This window comes from Zootoca vivipara, chromosome 2 (genome assembly GCF_965207765.1).
Source record: "Zootoca vivipara chromosome 2, rZooViv2.hap1.1, whole genome shotgun sequence".
Lineage (NCBI taxonomy): Eukaryota > Metazoa > Chordata > Lepidosauria > Squamata > Lacertidae > Zootoca > Zootoca vivipara.
This window is the reverse complement of record NC_142584.1, coordinates 19276360-19298500: the sequence shown is the minus strand read 5'-3', so window position 1 is coordinate 19298500 and position 22141 is coordinate 19276360. Positions and strand designations below refer to the sequence as shown.

At 42.6% G+C, this 22141-nt stretch overlaps 1 protein-coding gene across 12 annotated transcripts in view; it reads right to left on the bottom strand.

The window, feature by feature from the left end:
- Positions 1–22141, bottom strand: part of IKZF4 (IKAROS family zinc finger 4) — a 62434-nt gene that overhangs the window by 25449 nt on the left and 14844 nt on the right. For 8 of the 12 annotated variants that reach the window (XM_035103947.3, XM_035103948.3, XM_035103949.3 and 5 more), the window contains exons 2-3: positions 13556–13610; positions 1622–1726 (exon numbers count right to left, since the gene is read on the bottom strand). In XM_035103947.3, coding sequence (XP_034959838.3) covers positions 1622–1726; positions 13556–13595 — 145 coding nt within the window. In that variant the 5' untranslated portion in view covers positions 13596–13610. Of the gene's footprint in view, positions 1–1621; positions 1727–6382; positions 6529–13555; positions 13611–22141 lie in introns of those variants that run through there. The other 4 variants (XM_035103950.3, XM_088662961.1, XM_088662962.1 and 1 more) reach the window with 3 other exon arrangements.

Here is a 22141-nt window from a genome sequence, read left to right as displayed (position 1 = left end):
CTAATAAAAATGTTTTAAGAAAAGAAAAGAAATGGCACCTAGAATTAAGGCAGCAGTTACCATGTTCATTCTTAAAGAGTGTTTTATTTGTGGCATTCCACAGAGCATTGGAATAGTTAAGAATGTAGGTCACTGCCCACATCTCTTCTTTTCCCTCTTATCTAGTTGCCACCTATTCATGCTATACAAACTGAAGGTAGCAACTCGAAGGCCTTGCACACACAGCTACGGCTGGCAGCCATGGCAGGAGGCTAGTGTAGAGAATTTACCTGTGCTCCTAGAATATCTCGGCATTAATTACATTAATAGAAGCCAGGCTGCTTAGATTAGGCATACACTCCTGTTTATACATCTTGGAGATCCAGCTGCAAGCCGACACCTCTGTGCGCAAATATGAAGTGAAAACCTGCTCGCTGTGGCAGGAGCTGCTTGGGTATAGTGATGCTGGTTGAACTTTGATGTTTTTTCGCTCCCCTGGGAATGAGTGTTTCTTTTTCTCTCTCCCCCCCCCCCCACAGAAAACGGAGGGCTGGCTTTTGTTCTGCAACTTTCCTTACAGAAGGAAGGCAGAGTCTGGTTGGGTTGGCAAAACAGGTTATGTAATATTTCTGCTCCACTGGGGCATGAGCTTGCTGACTGAACCAGCTGTGAAATCAAGACCGATCAGAAGCAACAGTATCAGGCAGCGTCTCCCTTTTAAAGGGGAAGATACTCATTTCCTATTTGTTCAAACCATACGCTGGATTCTCCTCCTGTTACACTGAACAAGTGTGATGATGCTTTTCCAGGGGATCAACTAAATTTTAACGCAGCGGATGTGTTAACATGGACATTTGAATGTTCCTTTCTAAGTGACTAAAACTGGATTTAATTGTTGGCTTTTATAAGCCAACTGTAATCGGTTTTATAAACCAACTGGACTGTAATATAAACCTCCCATGATTTCAGATAAAGAATTAAGAGGACGTTATAGCTGTCTAACCCAAAGCGGTATTATCAGGCGAGAGACAATTGTCAGAAGTCAAGACTGACTTCTTTCCCATACGTTAACTCTGCAACATGGTGGTCATGCTTTTCGGCAAAATTTTGTAATTCTCAAAAAAAAGAAAAGAAAAAAGGAAAGCCCAGTTGATCATTTCAGCAGGAAATGCCAGTGGTTGCAGAATATGGCAAATTAGAATGCATCAACGCAAGCAAGTCTTTTTCCAACAACATCTGAATATAGAGTCCTCTCCCACATCTCCAACTCTTCTTTGCTCACAAGATCTAGCACCACTGATGCTTTCCCAACAACCGCAATTTCCAGCCATTCACTCACTATGAGAGGAAGTGCCTTCTTCATCGATAATTGTGTAAGGAACCAAACAGTGACTTTCAAATCTCTCAAACTAAAAATCTGAGCAGGAGAAAATACTAGGCAGAAAGTTCAGATAATCCAAGGCTGCTGTATAAAGACTGCCTCTTTTCCAGGGCCTCATCCAAAAGGCAAATTCTTCGCTGATGTGATTATCTTTGTGCAGACCTTTTCGGAGGATTTCAAAGGTGGTCTCTGCCTTGATCATGGCTTGGGCCCAATGCCTTTTGGACGTAAACTACAGGAATCAGAGAATGACGTACTTACCACTAAGGGAGCGGCTTGGGGAGGAATGTTGGCTGTTTGGTGTGCTCACAATAGGGCCCACAATCGTGGAGGTGAACTCCTTTTCCAAAGAGGAATCTCCACTACCTTTGGGGAACATAAAGAAGCAGAGAGCACAGGTAAGCTTGGGATGCCTCATTTTAAGAAACCAAGAAGTATTTCCCCTGTGATTAGGACAGAAGATGGGCAGAGAGGAAAGGAAAGTCTCGAGTAAGGTCTAGATTTTGCAGCCTACAAAATCTGAATGAAAAAAATTCCGCTTGTGCTCTGACTGAATGAAAACCTAGCAGGAGGAATCCCAACAAATCCCAACCATGTATATAATAAATGCCCTGTTCTTGCACCGTATAGTTTATGATGATCAGATGATTATCAGTGCAGACCCAGATACAGTGAACATCTGACCAGCATTTCAGAAGAGAGATGTCAGATTCTGGTAGAACTAGTTCTATTACATACATAAAGCAGCCTTCTCGTATTTATAAGACTGAATTCATAAATGTTTAAAGAATAATTACACTGGTTTAACATGTATAACATGCATTGTCAAAATAAGCCTGCAGTCTCTAAGCTACCCGAATGCTTGTAACCAATATATGCAGCAGCACTTGGGAATCATCAAAGTAGTGCAAATATCTCATTACATGGCAATTACAGGATAAAGGGATCCCCATTTAAAACTTGAATCACCTTAAATAAAACCCAGGATATACGTGGCTTTGTTGTTGTGCAAATAATGTGCAATATGAATACAGAAATGTGTCATGCATTGCTGTGGCTCATCCCTGTGACTGCACCCACCCTGTCCCGACCCATGCACCCCTCCCCCCGGCTCATCTCTGTGTTTGGCCCGAGCCGAGCTGAGCTGTTGTGGAAAGGGAAACTTTCCTAGGTGCAGTACCAGTGTAGCTGTTGCTAGAGGGCACTGTTTTGCAACCTCTCCTGTGTTCCCAGCATCCCCGGCTGTCTGAGTTTTGTGTTCTGGAACAGTGGGTTTTACCTGCTTTACCTGCCTCAGATGTGACATCTGTCTAAGCAAACTGTATTCGTGACATCTGTCTAAGCAAAGTGTATTCGCATGTGACGTTGTGTCCAAATTTGAACGCAAGCGGTCAAGCAGTTTCGGAGAAAAGTGGATACCCACCCACACACCCTTTTTACATTTTCATATGTATAGATTGCGGAATCCAGGCTCAAATACAATCTTCATGTATGGATTCCTGTTGTTTGCTGTTGCCTCCAAGAGGAAGAAAGCATGTACCAAAAGCACTTGCTTAGTTGGTTCTCTATCTATTTATGGGGAAGAACATGAATCGGTTGCATATAAAGATCTTATTAACGGTTTATTAGCTACAGTGTACATGGAAGTAATGCAACACTAGGGAGTTCGCAGAATATATTGCCTTTTACTTTTTTAAAGAATCTGACAGCTTGCCCTTTTACTAAATTATCCAAATGTGCACTCTTGTTGTTTTTTAGCGTGCAGTTTCCATTTCTTCCATTAATAGGAACCCATCCTCCCTATGCCCACCTCATTTATTATTTTGGAAAGAGTGTGGGTTGTATTCAACAACAGTCATGCTCTAAGTAGGACCAATGGAATTTATGGACATGGCTAAGTTTGGTCCATTCATTTCAACAGGTCTTCTCTGAGAAGAACTTCATTGGATTCAACCCAATCTTACTTAAGAGAGGAATTTAACGAAGTTTTACTCAGAGTAGATCCGCTGCAATTAATGGACTTAACTTAGTCATGTTCATTAATTTCAATGGGTCAATTGCTTGCACTGACACAACCATCTCCTTAGTGCTATGTTAAATTCCACCCATTATCCCATTTTTTTTATAAATAAAAAAATCATTGTACACAGTATACTGAAAACACAACCTATCGATAAAAGAACTACTTATTTAGTGACTTAACATGACTATGGAGGGACAAAATCACTAAACAAGATACATCAGTGCACTTTACTCACCCCTATTAAATATTTGCACTGGTGTATCTGCCTGCAGCTCCACCAGTTTAAAGGAGTTAAGTGTGCTTAATCTAAAGACTCAATGTAAGATTGGGCACAATCATTTTTATGTTTTATAATGAAGCCAAATGAAGGTAAGGGACGACGTTGCTCCTTTTGGATACAACATTCCTGGCTTGCTATAGGATTGCAGCCTACCTCCTTTTGCATGCATTGGGGGGAACCTCTTAAATAAACTTGGTTCATTTAAACTAAATAAACCAGGATAACTAACTACGCCAAAGCTGACATAAAATGGGAGACCCAATGTTTGTTGCTGACTTGCTGACAGCCTGTCGGTGGTGTGTCATTAGTCCCAGTGTAGGTCCCAATTTAGCCCACAAAGCCATTTTCTCCAAACCACATTAACCTTCCTCCATACTTGATATCTTATGTGGGGCAGAGAAGGGCACGGTTCCAAATGAATAATCTTGAAACGACCGGGAGCTTCAAGGGAACTCTGCACTGTTCTTTTCCAAGCAGGGCTTGCTGATCTGGTGGGGTCCCATATTGTCTATTTGTAGCTAATTAGCAGCTAATTAAAGCAAGCCCTTTTGAAGCTGTCCCAGGAGGTCATAATGATGCCAGGAGGTTGACAGGTAGGCAGAGCTGCCCACCTGTCAAAGTTGGCCCACAGGTGTGTATGCAGAAAGGATGTGTATGCCAGCCACATTCAGTTCCCTACCCCTGTGCTAAACTGCAGTTTAGCAATCCAGGATAATTACAACTTAACCAGTCCATTGTAGAAAGCTGCAGGGAAGCAGAGCAGAAACCATGGAATGCTAATTGACGGTAGCTTAGTAAACTGCATTTATCCCTGTTTCTCACTGAAGGTTTTTGAAGAGACTGGAAGGAATGTCTTTGGCTTAAATCTCACCGATGTGACAAAATCTGCCTTAGTTCTACTGTTTCAGAATGCGGGCTCACAGGTGTCCATGCTCCTCCATACCAGAAAATCCCTGCGCACAGGAAAGAAGCCTTACAGCTGTCAAGACAGGAGTTTACTAGAGTATGCAGAAGTGTAGCCAAGCTGAACAGCAGCAGATGACAAACCAGGCAAAGCTGGAAATAGGCACTCCTCACCACTTGATGCCACTGGGGCCTTGTGTAGCAATGATGGCCATTGAATGTCTGCTATCTCCTTCCATGCTGCAACTTAAGACTGTGGGTTGTATCTAATGTAGCGTGAAGTTAAAGAAAACTTAGCAATGAACTTGTCCCATTAGTGGATTACCTTGCCAAAAAAACAAACAGCTTGGATTTTTAAGCGCAATTTGTACATCTGTGCTAGCGTAAGCTCTTGAGCAATCGTTACACCGGCGGACCTGCTGCGTGGGATTACCCCTAATATCACTGGAAAACAGACCTCTGCTATCACAAGGCAACTTGCACGAGCGGACCAACAGCTCTGGATACAACCCTTTGACTTAAAATACAGACTCAAGCCATTACATCAGCCAAGCTCTTCCTGGTGAAGGGTTCTGTGCAACCTGAAAGTTTGCTCAGTACAAAGGTAGTGTTTCCTAATGATGGCTTTCCCCCCCCATATGGGTCAACATGAGTACTTTTTCTTTTGTATTTATTCAGGTGAAAAGAAGAACTTCCCTGTTGTTCATTGGCACTGCATTTAGAGAAGCAGGATCAGTACATGGAGCATAATGACTGCAATGAAAACACTGCAGCAATGCCAGCCCCCTGAACCTCTTTTCTGCAAGGCACTCTCCCCAATTCCTGTTTAGTGCCCCTGTTGTTCGGAAGCACTCTTATCTACTCAGGGGGGGGAAGCAACTTCTAAAAGACAGGAAGCATGTCTAGAGACATTCTCATCAGAGAGGCTTTAGTACAGAGACAGGTGATTTTCTTCAGAGTTTGAACGAGCTGCTGTTCTCAGGCCCACATAGCTTAGCACATTCCAGGATCTGCCAAGATAAAGGAACCAGACTGTTCCAACCAGGTGAAGTCAAATTTAACACAGGCACAGCATGCAAGGCTGGTGCCCTGTGATCATTTTATCTTTAAGGAAAAGTTGTTGCTTTCTTCTCCCAGGTGGGCCCCAAGGCCAACACTTTCTGGGTCTTGAAAAAAGGAATTTCACCCTTTCCCTTAACGCTGCCATTCCTCAGATGGGTAAACAGGAGAGTCTACCGTCATAGTAAGCCCATCTCTGCAAGTGCCTAGAAGCAGCCACACACCCCTCAATATGGATATTAATCGTTTAATTAGAAGTTAGCCATGATACGGCTAAGCAAAATAGGCATAAGCAGCAAACAGTCCGCAGCAGAGCACATTTAAGCATCAATGACTCAAACCAAGGATTTCTTCTGCTCCTTGCCAGAACACACAGAGAATTATGGCCCTGACTCCTTCCCCGGGCTTTTACTAAATAGCAGAGGGTGGAGGAAGAAAAGTGTGTGTGTGTTTTTAACAGCATTGTCTGCCGCTTTTATAACACATGCTACATTTATCTTTCCCCTTTGGTTGCTCATCCCTAACCGATCGCCTGCAGTTGCATTTCTGATTTCGAACAGACTCTATCCCCCACCCCACCCCCTGACACAGATGATGAAGGAATTCTAGAGATCAATTTACTTGCATCGAAAGTGAGCCACTTCCTGCACTGTTCTGCATGGCATCAGACACACCCCAAATGGCGCCAAGTGTAAATGAAAACAGAAAAGAGCATGGAGTTATTTCACACGGCCACCCCGCTCCCCATTTAACTTACATTATTCTAGCTTGCTGAAGATACCCTGGAGTGTTATCACAGCCAACTCCTTGGAAACAGCACTGGAATACAGACTGTGAGTGTGTGTGGCTGCATCTCGGCAGTAGGGTGAACTCAGCCACTCACCTTCCAGGAAGAAGAGATTCCTGGAAGTGAGAGAAACGGCCGTCATTTTACAGTCAAGCAGCACAGTTAGAGCAGGAATCCATACGGCTGCAGTGTCCCCTTTCGCTGAGATTCTGGCTTGCACCTCTGAATGCTTTATATGCCTTGCCTCTGATAATAGAGCCATCAGCTACAGGGGGACATCCCTTTCGTGATTAAAAAGAAAAAACATTGCCCGGACTAGACAGAGCAAGGAAGTCCATGGAAAAAACATCGCAGTTGTTGCCTAACCCTTTGGCAACAGAATGAATGCTTCACAGTTGCTCTGGAAAGATAAGAGCTGCCATCGAAAGTGCCTTTAACACTCCAGAAAGTGGCAGGAGAAACTGTGTAAGTACAATGAAACACTCCACTGCATTCAACAGAATGAATATGATTACACACACACACACACACACACACACACACAGTGGTGCCTCGCAAGACGAATTTAATTCGTTCCACGAGTCAATTCATTTTGCGAAAAATTCGTCTTGCGAATCGCGGTTTCCCATAGGAATGCATTGAAATTTCTTTTTTGCCCATAATTAGTTGCATTAATTAAATTTCAATGCATTCCTATGGGAAACCGCAATTTGCAAGACGAATTTTTCGCAAAACGAATTCGTCTTGCGAGTCACCATCAGATCGCAAGATGCATTTGTCTTGCGAAAAATTTGTCTTGCAGGGCATTCATCTTGCGAGGTACCACTGTATGTATGTGTGTATATGTGTGTGTGTGTGTGTGTGTGGACACAATTGACTCATTCTTTCACAATAAAGTAGCCATGTTTCTTTGGTTAACCAGTTTTCCTTGGCCAAATAACTAGATCAAAAACATTAGGTATGGGATCAGCACAAACAGCATACTTAATTTAAATGTTACTTGGGTAAATTGAAGAGCCAAAGGAGAGAGAGAAAAATCTACTGAATGTGTGGAGTGGAGAATAAAGAAAATGTTCCCCTGCTCTTCTGAATACATTGAGGAGATAAAGTAAATAATTTCTTAGTCAAGCTTGATAAAGTAAAATCTTGAGGGAAGCTTTCCTCTTGTTACTGGGCTCATCACAAATCTAGTTCATTATTCTTTTTGAAATTCCTACCCCATAGATTTTTCCCATTCCGTCTTTTCTGCTAAGAGTTTAATCACTTCATGGAAACATGTTTTTTTGTTTTTGATTAGGAGTATAAATGCAAGCTACTGCTATCTTCTGATTAAAATTATGCCACTTAGCTGTTATATTTCTATCACGCCTACTTAAAAAAATCAGGAGAAAGAAGTGCATGTTACAGGAGCTTTAGCCGACTTCTGCAGAGTTAATTTCCATAATAAAAATAATAGTTCTAAAGGGAAAAAAAGCAAATGTCTAAATTTTAAATTATGCATATGTGTCCTAGCAGGCATCAACTCTGAAGCATTCATTGCCTCCTGCACGCAAGTGAGAGAAAAAGCAAATGCCTTCAAGAAGGCGCCTACCACCCATGGCTTTTAATCAAGAATAATGCTAAAGATCTGCTGCTCAATTAGTCAGAGGCACTTTTTAAATAGTTAAAGTCAATTTAACTGATCAATCAACTTGGAGTTGCATATTTAACCATTTCAGAACAAGCACAGGCCTTTGCTTGAGAAAGGGCAATCCTGAGCTCAGTGCTACAAACAAACAAACAAACACATTGGAACCAGGACCCAAGTTTTCAAGTCAGCACTGTAGAGAGCGAAAAAATAAAAACTGAATTCCAGCTTTGAATTTTTCAATGGTCAGACTCTGGGACTTTTCTAGCCTTGTCTACACTATGTATTTACCGCACATCAGTGCTGGTTTCACGGTCCAATGTGTTTCTCACCTGCTAGGTGTACACTGCAACAGACATCCTCCCTGATTCTGCCTGCTAAGATTACACCAATAATAATAATAATAATAATAATAATAATAATAATAATAATAATATTTATACCCCACCCATCTGGCTGGGTTTCCCCAGCCACTCTGGGCGGCTTACAACAGAAAAATGAAATAAAATAATTAAACATTAAAAGCCTCCCTAAACAGGGCTGCCTTCAGATGTCTTCTAAAAATCTGGTAGCTGTTTTTCTCTTTGACATCTGATGGGAGGGCGTTCCACAGGGCAGGCGCCACCACCGAGAAGGCCCTCTGCCTGGTTTCCTGCAACTTGGCTTCTCGCAACGAGGGAACCATCAGAAGGCCCTCGGTACTGGACCTCAGTGTCCGGGCAGAACGATGGGGGTGGAGACTCTCCTTCAGGTATACTGACTGAGGCCATTTAGGGCTTTAAAGGTCAGCACCAACACAATAACGGTTGCCATAGTTAATCCCAGGCCAATGAGGACAGACTGCTGTGCTTCCATCTCTCTGTCCTGCTGCAGAAGTTGCTTTAATGGAAATCATGTGAACCAAACATTAAGGCTATTGTCCACTTTCTACTAGTTGAGGAGCAGCAACTGCCAATGCTCAGCTGCAACCGTGGCCACTCTGACAGTTTTTCAAATAAAAAAGAGAGCACACACAATTGCAATTCCTAACTTAAAGTTCCATCTCTTTTCCTCGTTTGGAACACACGTACAATAATATTTGCCATGATGAGAATATACAAGAACAGGAGGAGTACACAACTGTGCAATTCTAGCTCAAGTGAAGGGTGGGGAGAAGAGCTGGGGAAAAGGGTAACAAACTAGGAAACGTAACTAGCTTTGTTGTCCTAGAAAAAGCCAACAACATTTGGAAACAGAATGAGACAAGTCTAAGAAAGTGTTGAGCAGATTCCCTGAGTTAATGCAAGTCCCATTATTTGAAGAAACTTGAGAATATTCTTGGCTTTAAATGAACTGAAAAGAGGGGCCCATAACTTTCTGCTGGCCTTGGTCAGCCAACAATTTGTGGGTGCTATCGGGCCTTGCTATTGCTCACCCCGTTGAGGGACAGAGCTTCCTTCCTTATTCATGCTGAGCTTTATAAACGTTCTGAAAGCAATGAGGTCTCTTCCTCCTTTCAGAGTGCTTCTCTTGCCAGATTAAAAGATTACTCCTGCCACTGGAAAGCTAGAAAGCATATTTGTGGACCTACTGATGGCGAAAAGTCTTTTTTCCATGTTCTACAGCATCAGTCTGAAAGGTTGTTGTTGTTAAGTAAAATCCCTAAATATGACCGTCCCCACACCATAAAGATTAGGACCGACCATACTCACAACAAGAGGCAGTTCAAGTGTCAGAAGAGGAATGACCACTTGAATATTGAATATATCTTGAATATTTCCCCATCAACAGGCAAACTGATCAACATCTCTACCAGCTTCCTTGATTAGCTCTGCTCACCTTGTCAGCAGCCTATTCCCAATCTGCATGCCACACTAATATCATAAGCATAACCGAGAGCCCAGCAGAAAAGGGAAAAACAGGTAAGACTGAAAATGCTTCAGATTATGTAGTTCCTGGAGTGTACATTATAGGGGGGAAAGGCTTTCAAAGAAAGGAACCAGACTAGTAGTAATCCTTTGCTGACCCATTGTCAACATCTGTGGCTGCAAAGGATATCAGCCATGGCTTGAATGGCAATCCTTAGGATCTAATATTGCATATACAATAACTCTTTATGAATTCATACACAGCAAGAAAACACCTACCACACCATGGAGTTTCTTTTATTTCTCGATTTTATTATCATAGGATGTTCTCGCAACCCTCTAGGTTTTTGTTTTTTTTAATGATGACTAAATATGGATTTCTCCAAAACAATTAGTACTTTGCATCCTCTTCCCATAATCAGATCCCCACTAGGTCTCTTTTAACAAACTTCATCCTCCTGGGGTGTATTATAAATTTGGCCTTCACCGGTCTGGATGATTTACCAGCATTAAAGAATGAAAGGCAAAGCAGCATTTCGCAAACCAGCCACACAAAATATGCATTTGATTCTGCACAGTTAGACACAGCCTACTGATTACTGCGGTTGGTGGCATATAAGTCATTGATTTCCCTCACTCACAACACTTTTATACTTGAACAAAGGTTCTTATTTCATCCTTAGCCTCATAACATGCACTTCACCTGTTAAGTGACTGGCTTTTTGTTTTTTAAAAAGATATGTAACAAATATACAATCTTTAAAACTTTAAGGCACTACTGCATATATCTCCTGAAGATTGTTAAATCCAAACAGTGTCTGTTACAAGTACAGTGGTATCTTGGTACTCGAATGGCTTGGCTCCCAAACAAATCGGCTCCCGAATGCCGCAAGCCGGGAAGTGAGTGTTCCGGTTTGCGAATGTTTTTCAGAAGCTGAATGTCCGACGCAGCTTCCAATTGAGTGCAGGGAGCTCCTGCAGCCAATTAGAAGCTGCTTTTCGAATCATTTCGGGAATCAAAAGGACTCCCGGAAATGATTAAGTTCGAGAACCAAGGTACCACTATAGTTACTTAATAAGATTGTCTTGTTCCTTCGCATGTTGCATATTCTAGCCATCATTTCACAATTCTGGCTACCATCAGATCAGTCTGCTCCTTGTAACTCTGATAACTGTTGATCTACTTATAGCTTCACCAAAAACCTTTGTCCAGGACAAAATATGAGCTTGTGCACCTGGCTATGAGCTAGAGGATGACTTTTATCAGGTGGGTAGACATCCCCAGCAAACATACTCTGTCACTCTGTTTTTTCCTGTTTAATGAGGACTCTATGCTCTGTTCTTCCAAAGAGAAACAGCCAACAAAATAAGATCATGCACTTTTGACTTCTTTTTCTTCAAAACCAGTGTCTGGTTTTATTTCGGTGTCTACCACAAACAATCCCTCAGAGGTTTTTTAAAAAATGTTTACTCATTTAAATCCTATAGGAGTGCTATACAAAGAACCAACTAATATATTTTCAACCTTCCCTACACTCCTCGATTAGGCTGTCCTATCCAATGCATGGGATGTGGGTGGCACTGTGGGTTAAACCACTGTGCCACTTGGGCTTGCCAATCGAAAGGTTGGCGGTTCGAATCCCCGCAACGAGGTGAGCTCCCATTGTTTGGTCCCAGCTTCTGCCCACCTAGCAGTTCAAAAGCACACCAAAAAAGTGCAAGTAGATAAATAGGTACTGCTGTGGCGGGAAGGTAAACGGCGTTTCCATGCGCTGCTCTGGTTTCGCCAGAAGCAGCTTAGTCATGCTTGCCACATGACCCAGAAAAACTGTCTGCGGAAGCGGACAAACGCCGGCTCCCTCTGCCTGTAAGTCCAGAGTCGCTCACGACTGGACTTAATTGTCAGGGGTCCCTTTACCTTTATCAAAGGAAACATCACTAGATCAGGCTGTTAGGCAAGTGTTCTAACCTGGTCATTCTACAATTCCTCTTCTCTGAAAAACGTATTTAAGTTACTACAGTTTGCATTTAGTATTGCTAATAAGAATTTCAACACTCTCAGTTAATGCACTTCAGATGTGGCACTCCTGAGTAGCAACTGCCTTTATAGCTTCAAAGAATCATAGAATTGTAGAGATGGAAGGGATCCCAAGGGTCATATAGTCCAACCCCCTCTAATGTAGGAATCTCAACAGGAGTATATATGACAGTTGGCCATTCAACCTCTGCTTAAAAACCATCAAGTCCTAGCCTCTGGAGCAGGAGAAAACAAGCCTGCTCCATTCTTCATGTGACAGTCCTTCAGATATTTGAAGATGCTTATCACATCTCCTCTCAGTCTCCTCTTTATCAGGCTACACATACCTATTCCCTCAACCGTTCCCCATAAGGTTTGGTTTCCAGACCCTTGATTGTCTTGGTCACCCTCCTCTGCACATGTTCCAGCTTGTCAATATCCTTCTTAAATGGTGGTGCCCAGAACTGTACTTAATACTCCAGGTGTCATATGACCAAGGCAGAATGGAGTGGGCCTATAACTTAGCCCTACTTATCTTCTGAAAGAGAATGTGATCAGGGACAAGAAATTTTAAATAAGGTATATTTTAAATAAGGTAGAAGCATCCAACTATGCTAAAGGATTAATTGGAAGAAACTTTTCCAGTTATCTTTCCCAGCTATAAGGTAACCACCATATTAAGTGAAACAATTTTACTATCAATCGCCAAACTCTTTCTCTACTCATATTTAATGAAATAGTCATTACACAAAAATACTGCCTATGGTCAAGCTAACTGAAACAAGCAGAAACAGACGGAATTTAAAGGGATGCCAAAAGTTCGCTTTTCCTTCAGTATGATACATAAGGATTTGCTCTAATTTTTTGTTGAATCAAATATTCTCAAACTATCAGATTAACAGAAACTGATTTAATTGCAGTGCATCAGAGTCTTAACTATGTTGCAAGTCTCAGGTATATTTAACAGCTAAAACACCTGCCGAATTTGGCAGGTGGGCAGGTACAGAGCTCTAGCATTTTTCGCGGGCACCAAACAGTAACTTAGTAAGACATGGCCATCCATTTGAGGTTGAGCTGAATTTGGAGGGTTTGCTCCAGGTCAACTGCAGCCAGGGAGAAGATTGCATGCCACAAGATCAATGTGCAATGACCTGGCGGGGCATGGCTTCCTGTCTCAAGTTGCACTTTGAAGCACTGCTCTGAGCTGAATATGGGTAAAGAAGGCAGAGGCCATGAATCACCAGGTCAGTGTTCAGCTGATCAGAACAGAGGCTGGCTGTTACACTCCCTTAGGTGATGACTCCATCAACAGTCAGGTCCAACTATCACTGGTAAGAGACTGAAAGGTGGGGAGGAGGCTCTTCTCCCCTGTGTCCACCCCTGAGATCTTGAAGGAAGACGAAAATGCTGGAAGTAGCTCCCCAAGGGTGCATCTCTCTAAGAAGGCAGGTCATATCAGGGAGCTGCTGGGAGGCAGCCATGTTGCTCCTCAAAACCTGGGGCATGCTGAATATTCCAGTGCTGAACCAAAAGTTTATTGTGACCAAAATGCAGAAGCCCTATTCTGTCTTTTGCACTATGTATTAAAGACAAAACAGCATCTAATAAAATAAAATAAATCAAGATCTGTGAAAAGCAAAATAAGAACATACCGGATATGTAAGAGCGTCCATTGCAGTCTTCTATATCCATCTTTACAACACTCTTCTAAAAAAAGAGAGAGACAAAGGTCTATCAGAACAGCAGATATAAACCAAAGCAGGAACATTTTGGCAAGATCCCACCCCACCCCTTGGTTGCACATCCTAAAATACAAAATTTAACTAAACTGCTTTTCAGGACTGAGGCCACAATGGCAAAGGGCCATAATTCACTGGCAGAGCATCTGCTATGTATGCAAATGGTCCCAGGTTCAATCTTCAGCCTCCTCAGGAAGGGCTGGGAAAGTCTCCTCTCTGAAGCCCTGGAAAGCTGCCGCCAATCAGTGCTAGTCAATACCGAGTTAGATTGATCAATGGTCTGTCTCAGAATAAGGCAGTTTCCTATATCAATATAATCGTGGTTCATTTCCATGGAAGTATTTTAATGAGCTTTTTTAAAATCCAATTTGTCTCTTAACATTTTACCAAAATAAAATCCCAGTCTATATCTATAATTATATCGATATTATATATATATAACCAATACGATATCAGATGATAACCTGGGACTGCAAGTTGTCCAATTTGTGGTTTGGCAACAAAGAAAGAGAAATGCTACTTTTGACACATATGCACCCATTTTACTGGAAATAAAAGGCAGGGCATACCGGTATATATGTACACACACACACACACACACACACACACACACACACACACACACACACACACTAACAAAGCTCTCTCATGAAGTGGGGCCCATGCAGTTAATTTTGGTAGGATTTTTTGTCATTGTTTCTGTATTCAGATGTCCTTTATACAACGGAGGACGCTGTCAAACGGTGTTAGTTCACGAAACAGAAGCTAAACACTGCTCCAAAAGGTTGCAAGGAAGGAGCAGCTGTCAGTCTTACATCTGATGAGGCAAGACCAGATTCAAACTTCATTGGTCTAGAACACAAGTGGCCACAGGCCACTGCTAAATTTGAATCCTTCAGTGGCAAGGTACAGTAACAACTGTCCAATGCAATTCATTTTCAATAAAACAGACTCTCTGCTGTCATCCACTCTTCTGGGTTCAGTCTGAACTAAAATTGATGCTGGTGTGTAGAAGGTACAGCACACAGGTAAGTCTGAGCCCCCAATCCAAAAGTGCAGCTTTTATCAATGAAAAGCAATCGTTCTTTGGAAAATGAGGCTGAAAACCGACACATTGCATCACTGAGCAATCAAGAAAGAGGCATTTTCAAAGATCAGACTGGAATAACAGTATATATCTTGGTACTTAGCACCCCACAGAGATAATGAACATATTATGAACATTTTATACATTCAAATGCCTTCCCCCCCATTACACTTAATGTTTTTTTAAAAATAAAAATAAGTGCAAACAACCACAAGTTTTACCACTTTGAATTCACACTGTAATTGACTACCAGTAAGCTCGTAAATGAGAACTCACTGGGAAAAAACAATTAAGAGCACCAATTTCCAGAGATATATTTTGGCTTAAGGATCTAATTTAGGTGCAGTTCGCAGAACACAGGGGAAACAAAGAATTAGTATACAGAGGAAGGAAGAATGCAAGTTCTCTGGGGAAAGTCAAGTGATGTACTTACATCAGAATACGAAGGAGGATGCTGATGGATCCTAGGATAGCTTCCAAATACGGAAGACAAAGTCAAAGGAGAATGATATTCAACTGCAGCTAGGTTAAGGTTAATATCAGGAAGTAAATTCCCAAGTATAAAAAGTATATCGCTTACCAAGGGGAGTTTTTAACTCACCCACCCCATCAGTAGCAAACGGTTTAGGCCAATGGTTCTTTGACTTTTTGAAAGCAAGCCTTTCTAATTGATAAGCAGGTGGGGGTGGAAGGAGGTGTTTATGGTAACCCAAGGTCTCAGGTCTGGGAAGAGGCCTTTTTAAAAAAAAAAAAAGGCAACCGTGAAAGGTGCAGCACCAAATGGATTAACAGCATACTGTAAAGTTATTAAGGGAAGTACGCTTGAAAGCAAAAAGCTCCGACGTTATTGGAAAGTGTAAGGACACACAGTCAATCTCTACCTCCATTAATGTACAGACTAAGGACAGAATCAAGCCACTACTTGCTACATGGTGAATGCTTTAAAAAACTCCCCATCACCAATGAGAGTCCATGACCAGGGTGTTAAGCCAAACCTATCAACCCAAACTTACAGTAGGAGCTCGGCTGGATCCGACCAAAGGCTCATCCCACCTCCCAGAGTGCTTCCCAGAGTGCTTATGGGAAGCCCACAAGCAGGAAAGAAGTGGAACGACCCTCTCTTGCTGTTGTTTCCCAGAAACTGGTCTTCAGAGGCATGCTGCCTCTCATTCAGGACAAAGGAAACAGCAATTATGACTAGAGTCTTATCCCTCCTGAATTCATCTCACTCCTGTTTGAAGTTATCAAAGTTAGCAGCCATCACCACACCTTATGGCAGCAAAATACCATGGTTTAAAGCATGCATGGTCCAATGAAGTACTTTCTCTTGTCTAATCACATTTCCGGTTGCCTGTAACCCTTGCTTAAGAAGTCACTCAACAAGCTGACTCTCAGTATGGTTGGAGTAGCCACGTACGAAGTTTTAAAGTGGCCGCTATATAGCAGGTTGGGGAACCCCTTCCTGCAACCTTGATACTGCCTACAGCCATTTGAGCCTCTGGGTCTCATCCTGCCCGTCGGTTGTTCAGCAGGGAGCAGCAGGGAGGAAAATGAGGGCTTTGATGCTATGAGAAGTGTGGAATTGCAGCTCTTTTCTCCGCAAGAAGAGCAAAGCAGAGGGGAAATACGAGAACAGCCAGCGTGGTGGGGTAGTGCCATAGACTCACCCTCCTGACAACTGGGTCAATGACACTTACCTTGACAACGTGGAGGCAGGGATTGGGCAGCAGTGGAGTCAAACCTGTACAGCTGCACTTGTAAGAGTGCCAGGTTGGTTCCGCTGGTGCAGCTACACAGACCTAACCTCATGTTCACCCTGCCCCAACTACGTGCCATTCAGATTTAGTGGATTATGGTATGAGATTCTCTACCATACCCAAAACAGTGCTTATCTGAATTTTATATGGACAAGTAAGTCCTCTGCTTGCCTTCAATATTTGTTGCGACCTTGGGTTGGTTTTATTAAAGCTGTTACACTATTTTCTACTGTAATTTTAATTTCTTGTAGTAGTTTTTTTTAACCACCTTGTATTTTCTTTTTTAAAAAATGGGAAGCAATATATTATAAATAAATAAATGTGGAAGTCAACCTTTGATCTTCCATCAATTAAGGAAATGTATGTAGTTGTATGCCTCTCCACATGTTCTACAACACTGGACAAGCTGGTGCTATGACGAGCTGGTGCTGCAATTTTGTTTTATTGCAAACAAGAAACAAGGCAACCGCCACAAATCGGTTCTGGACAAAAGAACCCCACCAGGCTGCAATAATTTGACAACACTGTCAACTAGACACTCCGTAAAAATAAGGTGAATAGGAGCAACTAACATCTGCTGGAGATGTAACCAGGCAGTAGGTACCCATATTCATATGTGGTGGCACTGTAAACTTATTAAGAGGTTTTGGGAGTCAATATATAATGAATTAAAGAAAATATTGAGATACCCAATCAAGAAGTGCCCTAAATTATTCCTATTAGGAATGATGCCGAAAGAGGTCAACCCTAGAGACAGATGCTGTCTAAGTTATGCAGTTACAGCCGCAAGATTATTAATAGCAAAAAACTGGAAGGCTGTCCACGTTCCGACAAAAGAAGAATGGCAAGAAAAATTATTCAATTATTATAATTTGGCAAAAAATATGAGGAAATTAAAGGTATCAATAAGGAGGAAATTGAAAATAGTTGGAAAAAATTTATAGATTATATTAAAACAAAGGTAGTAAACTCCAATCTTATCTCCACAAATTAAGGTTCAGTTATATGTATTAGGTATGGAGTGGAATGATGAGAAGAAATAGATGATAGAAAATGTGGTGCATGTATATAATAATAAAAAGGAATAATGTTGATGGTAGAATAAGGTATGTAGAATATGGTTATTTTGGTATAATACAAGGATAAGTTCGGATTAGGCTGAGAAGTCAAAGGGTAAGGGGAAACTGTGAGGGAGGGGGGAAGGGGGGAGGGGGAAGTTATCTTTATTTCAGAGAAATGAAATTAGACAAATGTAATACCTGTAATATTTGTTATAATCTTTTTTATTGTGAAGTTTATTTTATTCTGTGATAAATGCTGTATAATGTAATAAAGTTTATTTTTAAATAAAAATAAATAAATAAAAATAAGGTGAATAGAAGCTGGCAATTCCAGCTAGTTATGCAGCAGTTTGAGCCATTCCTCTCTTCATTCAATTGTCTAGCCTCAGGACTTTATGCATCTATAATGGAAGTTTGTGCTGTTCTGATCATTCCCATTTTAGACATTTAAGAAATTATGTTCATCGAATGATTCGGCTACTGTACTGGTATCTGAATCCTAAAAACTCACTTCTTGTTTAATTTTGGCATGAAAAGGACACAGGAGCCACATTGATTCCCTTGAGCTAGTTACTCACATACTGTATCTTCTAATCTAGACAAAACCCCAGTGGGAAAAGGTCCCAGGGAACTGGGTTCTGTGTTGGAATAATGGAAGCATTTGGGCAGGGTGGACTGCATGTGTCACTCAGGCACAGTCCTGAGCCATGTGGAATCTTCTAACGGAAAAGTAGCTCACACTCAGCTACAGCTATGTCTAACGGGCATGCAAGTACTAACTGAACACTGGCAACGCATCCTCTTTCTTTATTGGAAAACTTACGAATTGCCATGCTGAGTTACAAGGATCTGCCTAAAGCTCTGTTCTCTGTGATGTCTATTCCCTCTTAAACCAAGGCACTGGACAAGGATCCTCTGTGAAAACAGGAGTAGTGCACATCCACAAAGATTACCTGCCCACAAAGTTTATTTTAGTGCATCTCTCTGCGCACAGGTGCCAGCCAGCTGTATATCTGTGACATAAGAGCCAAACAAAAAACTACCGTCCCCAGGACTTTATAAGTTTACAAAACCCTTATTTATTTATATTCTGCCTTTCTTCCATGGTAGAACTTGTGATGTACAAGTATTTCCCATGCAGTTTCCTATCTAGGCACTGATCAGACCCACCTAACTTCAGCAAACAGCATTATATGTCTTCAAACCATACCCTGCAAATAATGCCTCTAGCAGTTACATTTTGGGTCCCATACATGCAGAGGGAATTCTAAGCACTTAGGACAAAACTCCAATAACTGTAGCACCACAACAGAAGGCTATCATTGACAGAACAAAGGTAAAGGTACCCCTGACCAATAGGTCCAATCATGGATGACTCTGGGGTTGTGCGCTCATCTCGCTCTATAGGCCGAGGGAGCCGGCGTTTGTCCACAGACAGCTTCCGGGTCTTGTGGCCAGCATGATTAAGCCGCTTCTAGCAAACCAGAGCAGTGCACGGAAACGCCGTTTACCTTCCCGTCAGAGCGGTACCTATTTATCTACTTGCACTTTGACATGCTTTTGAACTGCTAGGTGGGCAGAAGCTGGGACTGAACAACGGACACTCACCCCGTCGTGGGGATTCGAACCGCCAACCTTTTGATCGGCAAGCCCTAGGCTCTGTGGTTTAGGCCACAGCGCCACCCGCGTCCCTTAAATACGCGGTCCTTAAATACAAACCGGGCCTTAAATAGAAACCACCGCGAAATGGAACTTTTCTACAATGGAATAGTATGTCGATGAACTCTTTTATGCGCATCTAAGGTGAGTAGCAATACATACAATGCTTAGTGTGCGACTATAGAAACTCCGCCATTATAACTATACTTTCAGGCAACCAAGTAGAGAATCCGAGGCTTCTTCTAAAGTTACACACGCAAATATTTTCTAAATTAAAGTCAACACAGTGCTATTTTAAAAGGCCGATTTTGGCTAATGGGCATCCATAGCGTTTTGTGACAACGGATTCCTTGGCTTTAGTATGCATTATGTGCTTACTTCAGAATGTTCCCTCGTGGCAAACACTGAGCTACACTCACCTTCCAGGGAAAGCAATTACCCCAGTGTAACATATACATCTTTACCCTGCCTCTTTGGAGTTATGCAACTGCAGAAGTAAACGTGTCATGCAAACATTCCAGAGCAGATGGAAGTCTTGAGAAGGAAAAGCCACCATTCACTGAAGAGAATTCATCCTTAGTTGAAAGCTGCTCGAGATGACCAGCTGGCTTCCACAGTTTAGCCAACGGAGCCTTCCAAACTGAATAGAAGATTCAGCTCTTCTTGGTGTTTTCTCAGGAATGAATTCAGAAGATAGCTGCTGCAACAGAGCTACAGAGCTCTGCCTACGGTCATAATCACCGTATAGGGTTGCTATACATCCGGGAATTCCTGGGCATGTCCTCTTTTGGGGGTCCTACATGCCCATCCGGGGGGAATTTTAAAGCAAATGTCCTGGGGTTTGTTTTTTTAAAATAAATAAATAAATTGTGTGCGGGTGGCTCTGACGTAGGTTCGGGGCTATTGGGTGATTGCCCTAAAAAAAGCTCAACAACTTTTTGTCTGGATTTTTACCTCCTGAATATGGCAACCCTTGTCTGATCTCAGAAGCGCTGCCCAGTACTTCTAATTTCTGCTTCGTCACTGTTCACTGCATCAAACATAATTCTACAGAAATTAAAAAAAACAGGTTAAGGGTTCTAGCTGGGGTGATGTCCCCTGCTGGGGTAATGCCCCTACCTTTAACAGCTCCCTCAATCTGTGAGTCATGTTGCACTATCACAGATCCCTCTTGAAGCCTAGAAAGCTACAGCTTTTTAGTAGAAAGGCAAGTAAGTAAGTTTTTTGTGGAGTGGCACATTTGGGGGAATCAACCTTACTGCCTGGACTTCCCTAAGGCAGCAGACCTCCTATATATAGGCAGTGTTATGCTACTTTAAGAGGTGAGGAGGAGATCATAAGCATCCACAGGGAACATGAATCGGGAGGCAGATCAAATCAACTCTTTTTTTTTATCTACCCTGTGAGCATTTGCCAGCCATGTGTTATATGAAACTGGGGAACAGCTTTTGGTGGAAATCAAACATTCAACTCTTTTTTGAGGTCTGTGTCTGTTCACATGCTTTTGTACTAGAACTCGGTCGTATAATACATTATGGCAATATTATAGCTTCCTGGGAGTGAGAAATTCTCGCTGTTTTGGAATTGAAGCCCAGATATATAGTGAAGTTTCCAGATTTCAGGTACAGCAAGAGAGAAACAGGGCCAGTGTGCAGAATCCCCTCTAGGCTCAACGAATTAAGAACATTAGCACATTAAAAGTAGAACACAGTGGCTTCAGAAGCCCTTGAAGTTCCTTTCACTTTTGAAATAAGGGCTCCCCCTCCCCAAGTGACAAAACTTAGGGAATAAAACCTTCAGAAGTAGTCCAATTATTTTAAACATGCATTGCCTCCCAACCTCTGCATGTTGATGTTTACATGCATCCTTTGCAATAGTTAAGACAGATCAGCATTTTAGTTTTTTTAAGGAAAGCAATAACTGAAAAGCTTCAGTGAAAAGAAACCCAGCTGGACCTTTGCATATCTCCTTTTTGCTCCAGACTGTGTCCGCATCTCGGAAATGAGAAAGTCTTATCAGGTTAATGCAGACCTTTTCCTTGGAGTTACTGTCGCTCCCTACAAGATACTTCCAACTGGGAAATATCAGCCGCACTGGACAAATTTCAGTCTTGCAGGATCTGTTGTGTTTTCTGCTAGAAATGCCTCCCCCCCCCCCCGGTCCACCAACTGGAGCCAGGTATAAGAGAGATACACTTATAAGCTACCAGAGATTTGACACTAGATCTTGATCTACCTTCTGCCTACAGTTTTAACTCTTGCTGAGAAAGAAAAGTCAATGGAACGGAAAACAATGCAAGGTATTGCCCCAGTGCTACAAATCACCCAGGCAAGAGGTTTTCAACCTTTGAGTCCACGGCTCCCTTGACCAACCACATTCTTTCTGTGGCACCCCTGTGGAGCTCAGGAGCCCAGTTATGTCACCCCTTGCCTGCAGAGCCAGCAGCCCCTCACCCCTTGTGGAGTGTTCCCTCAGCCTCCTCTCCTCTCCCCTCTCCTTGGGAGTCCTCTGGGCAGCAGCCGCCACCCCCGGTCTCTGAACTGCCCCCCTCTGCCCCAAAGAGAGGTGCCTCCTCACACTGCCCCCCAGGGGCCTGGGAAGAGGATGCTCCCGGTCTTAGTGGTCCAACAGAGACTGGCCAAAAGCGAGAATGAAGCCAGCACTTTACCTTGGGAGGCAGCAGGGGCAGCAGCGGCCTGCATGGAGGAAAGACTCCCCCTCAGCACCGGGCACTCAGCTTGCACACAGCAAGCACAAGAAAGGCCAGCACAGTGCCTGCCCGCCTGGCATCCCACTTGTCTGTCTGTGCCCAACAGCAAGGGCTGGTGGACTGGCTGGCTGGGCTCCCTCGCCCGTTTGCTTGCTTACTCCGAGGCTGCTTCAGGTCCTGGCAATCAGCACCCCCTGGACAGCCCCCGAGCAGAGGCACCAGGAG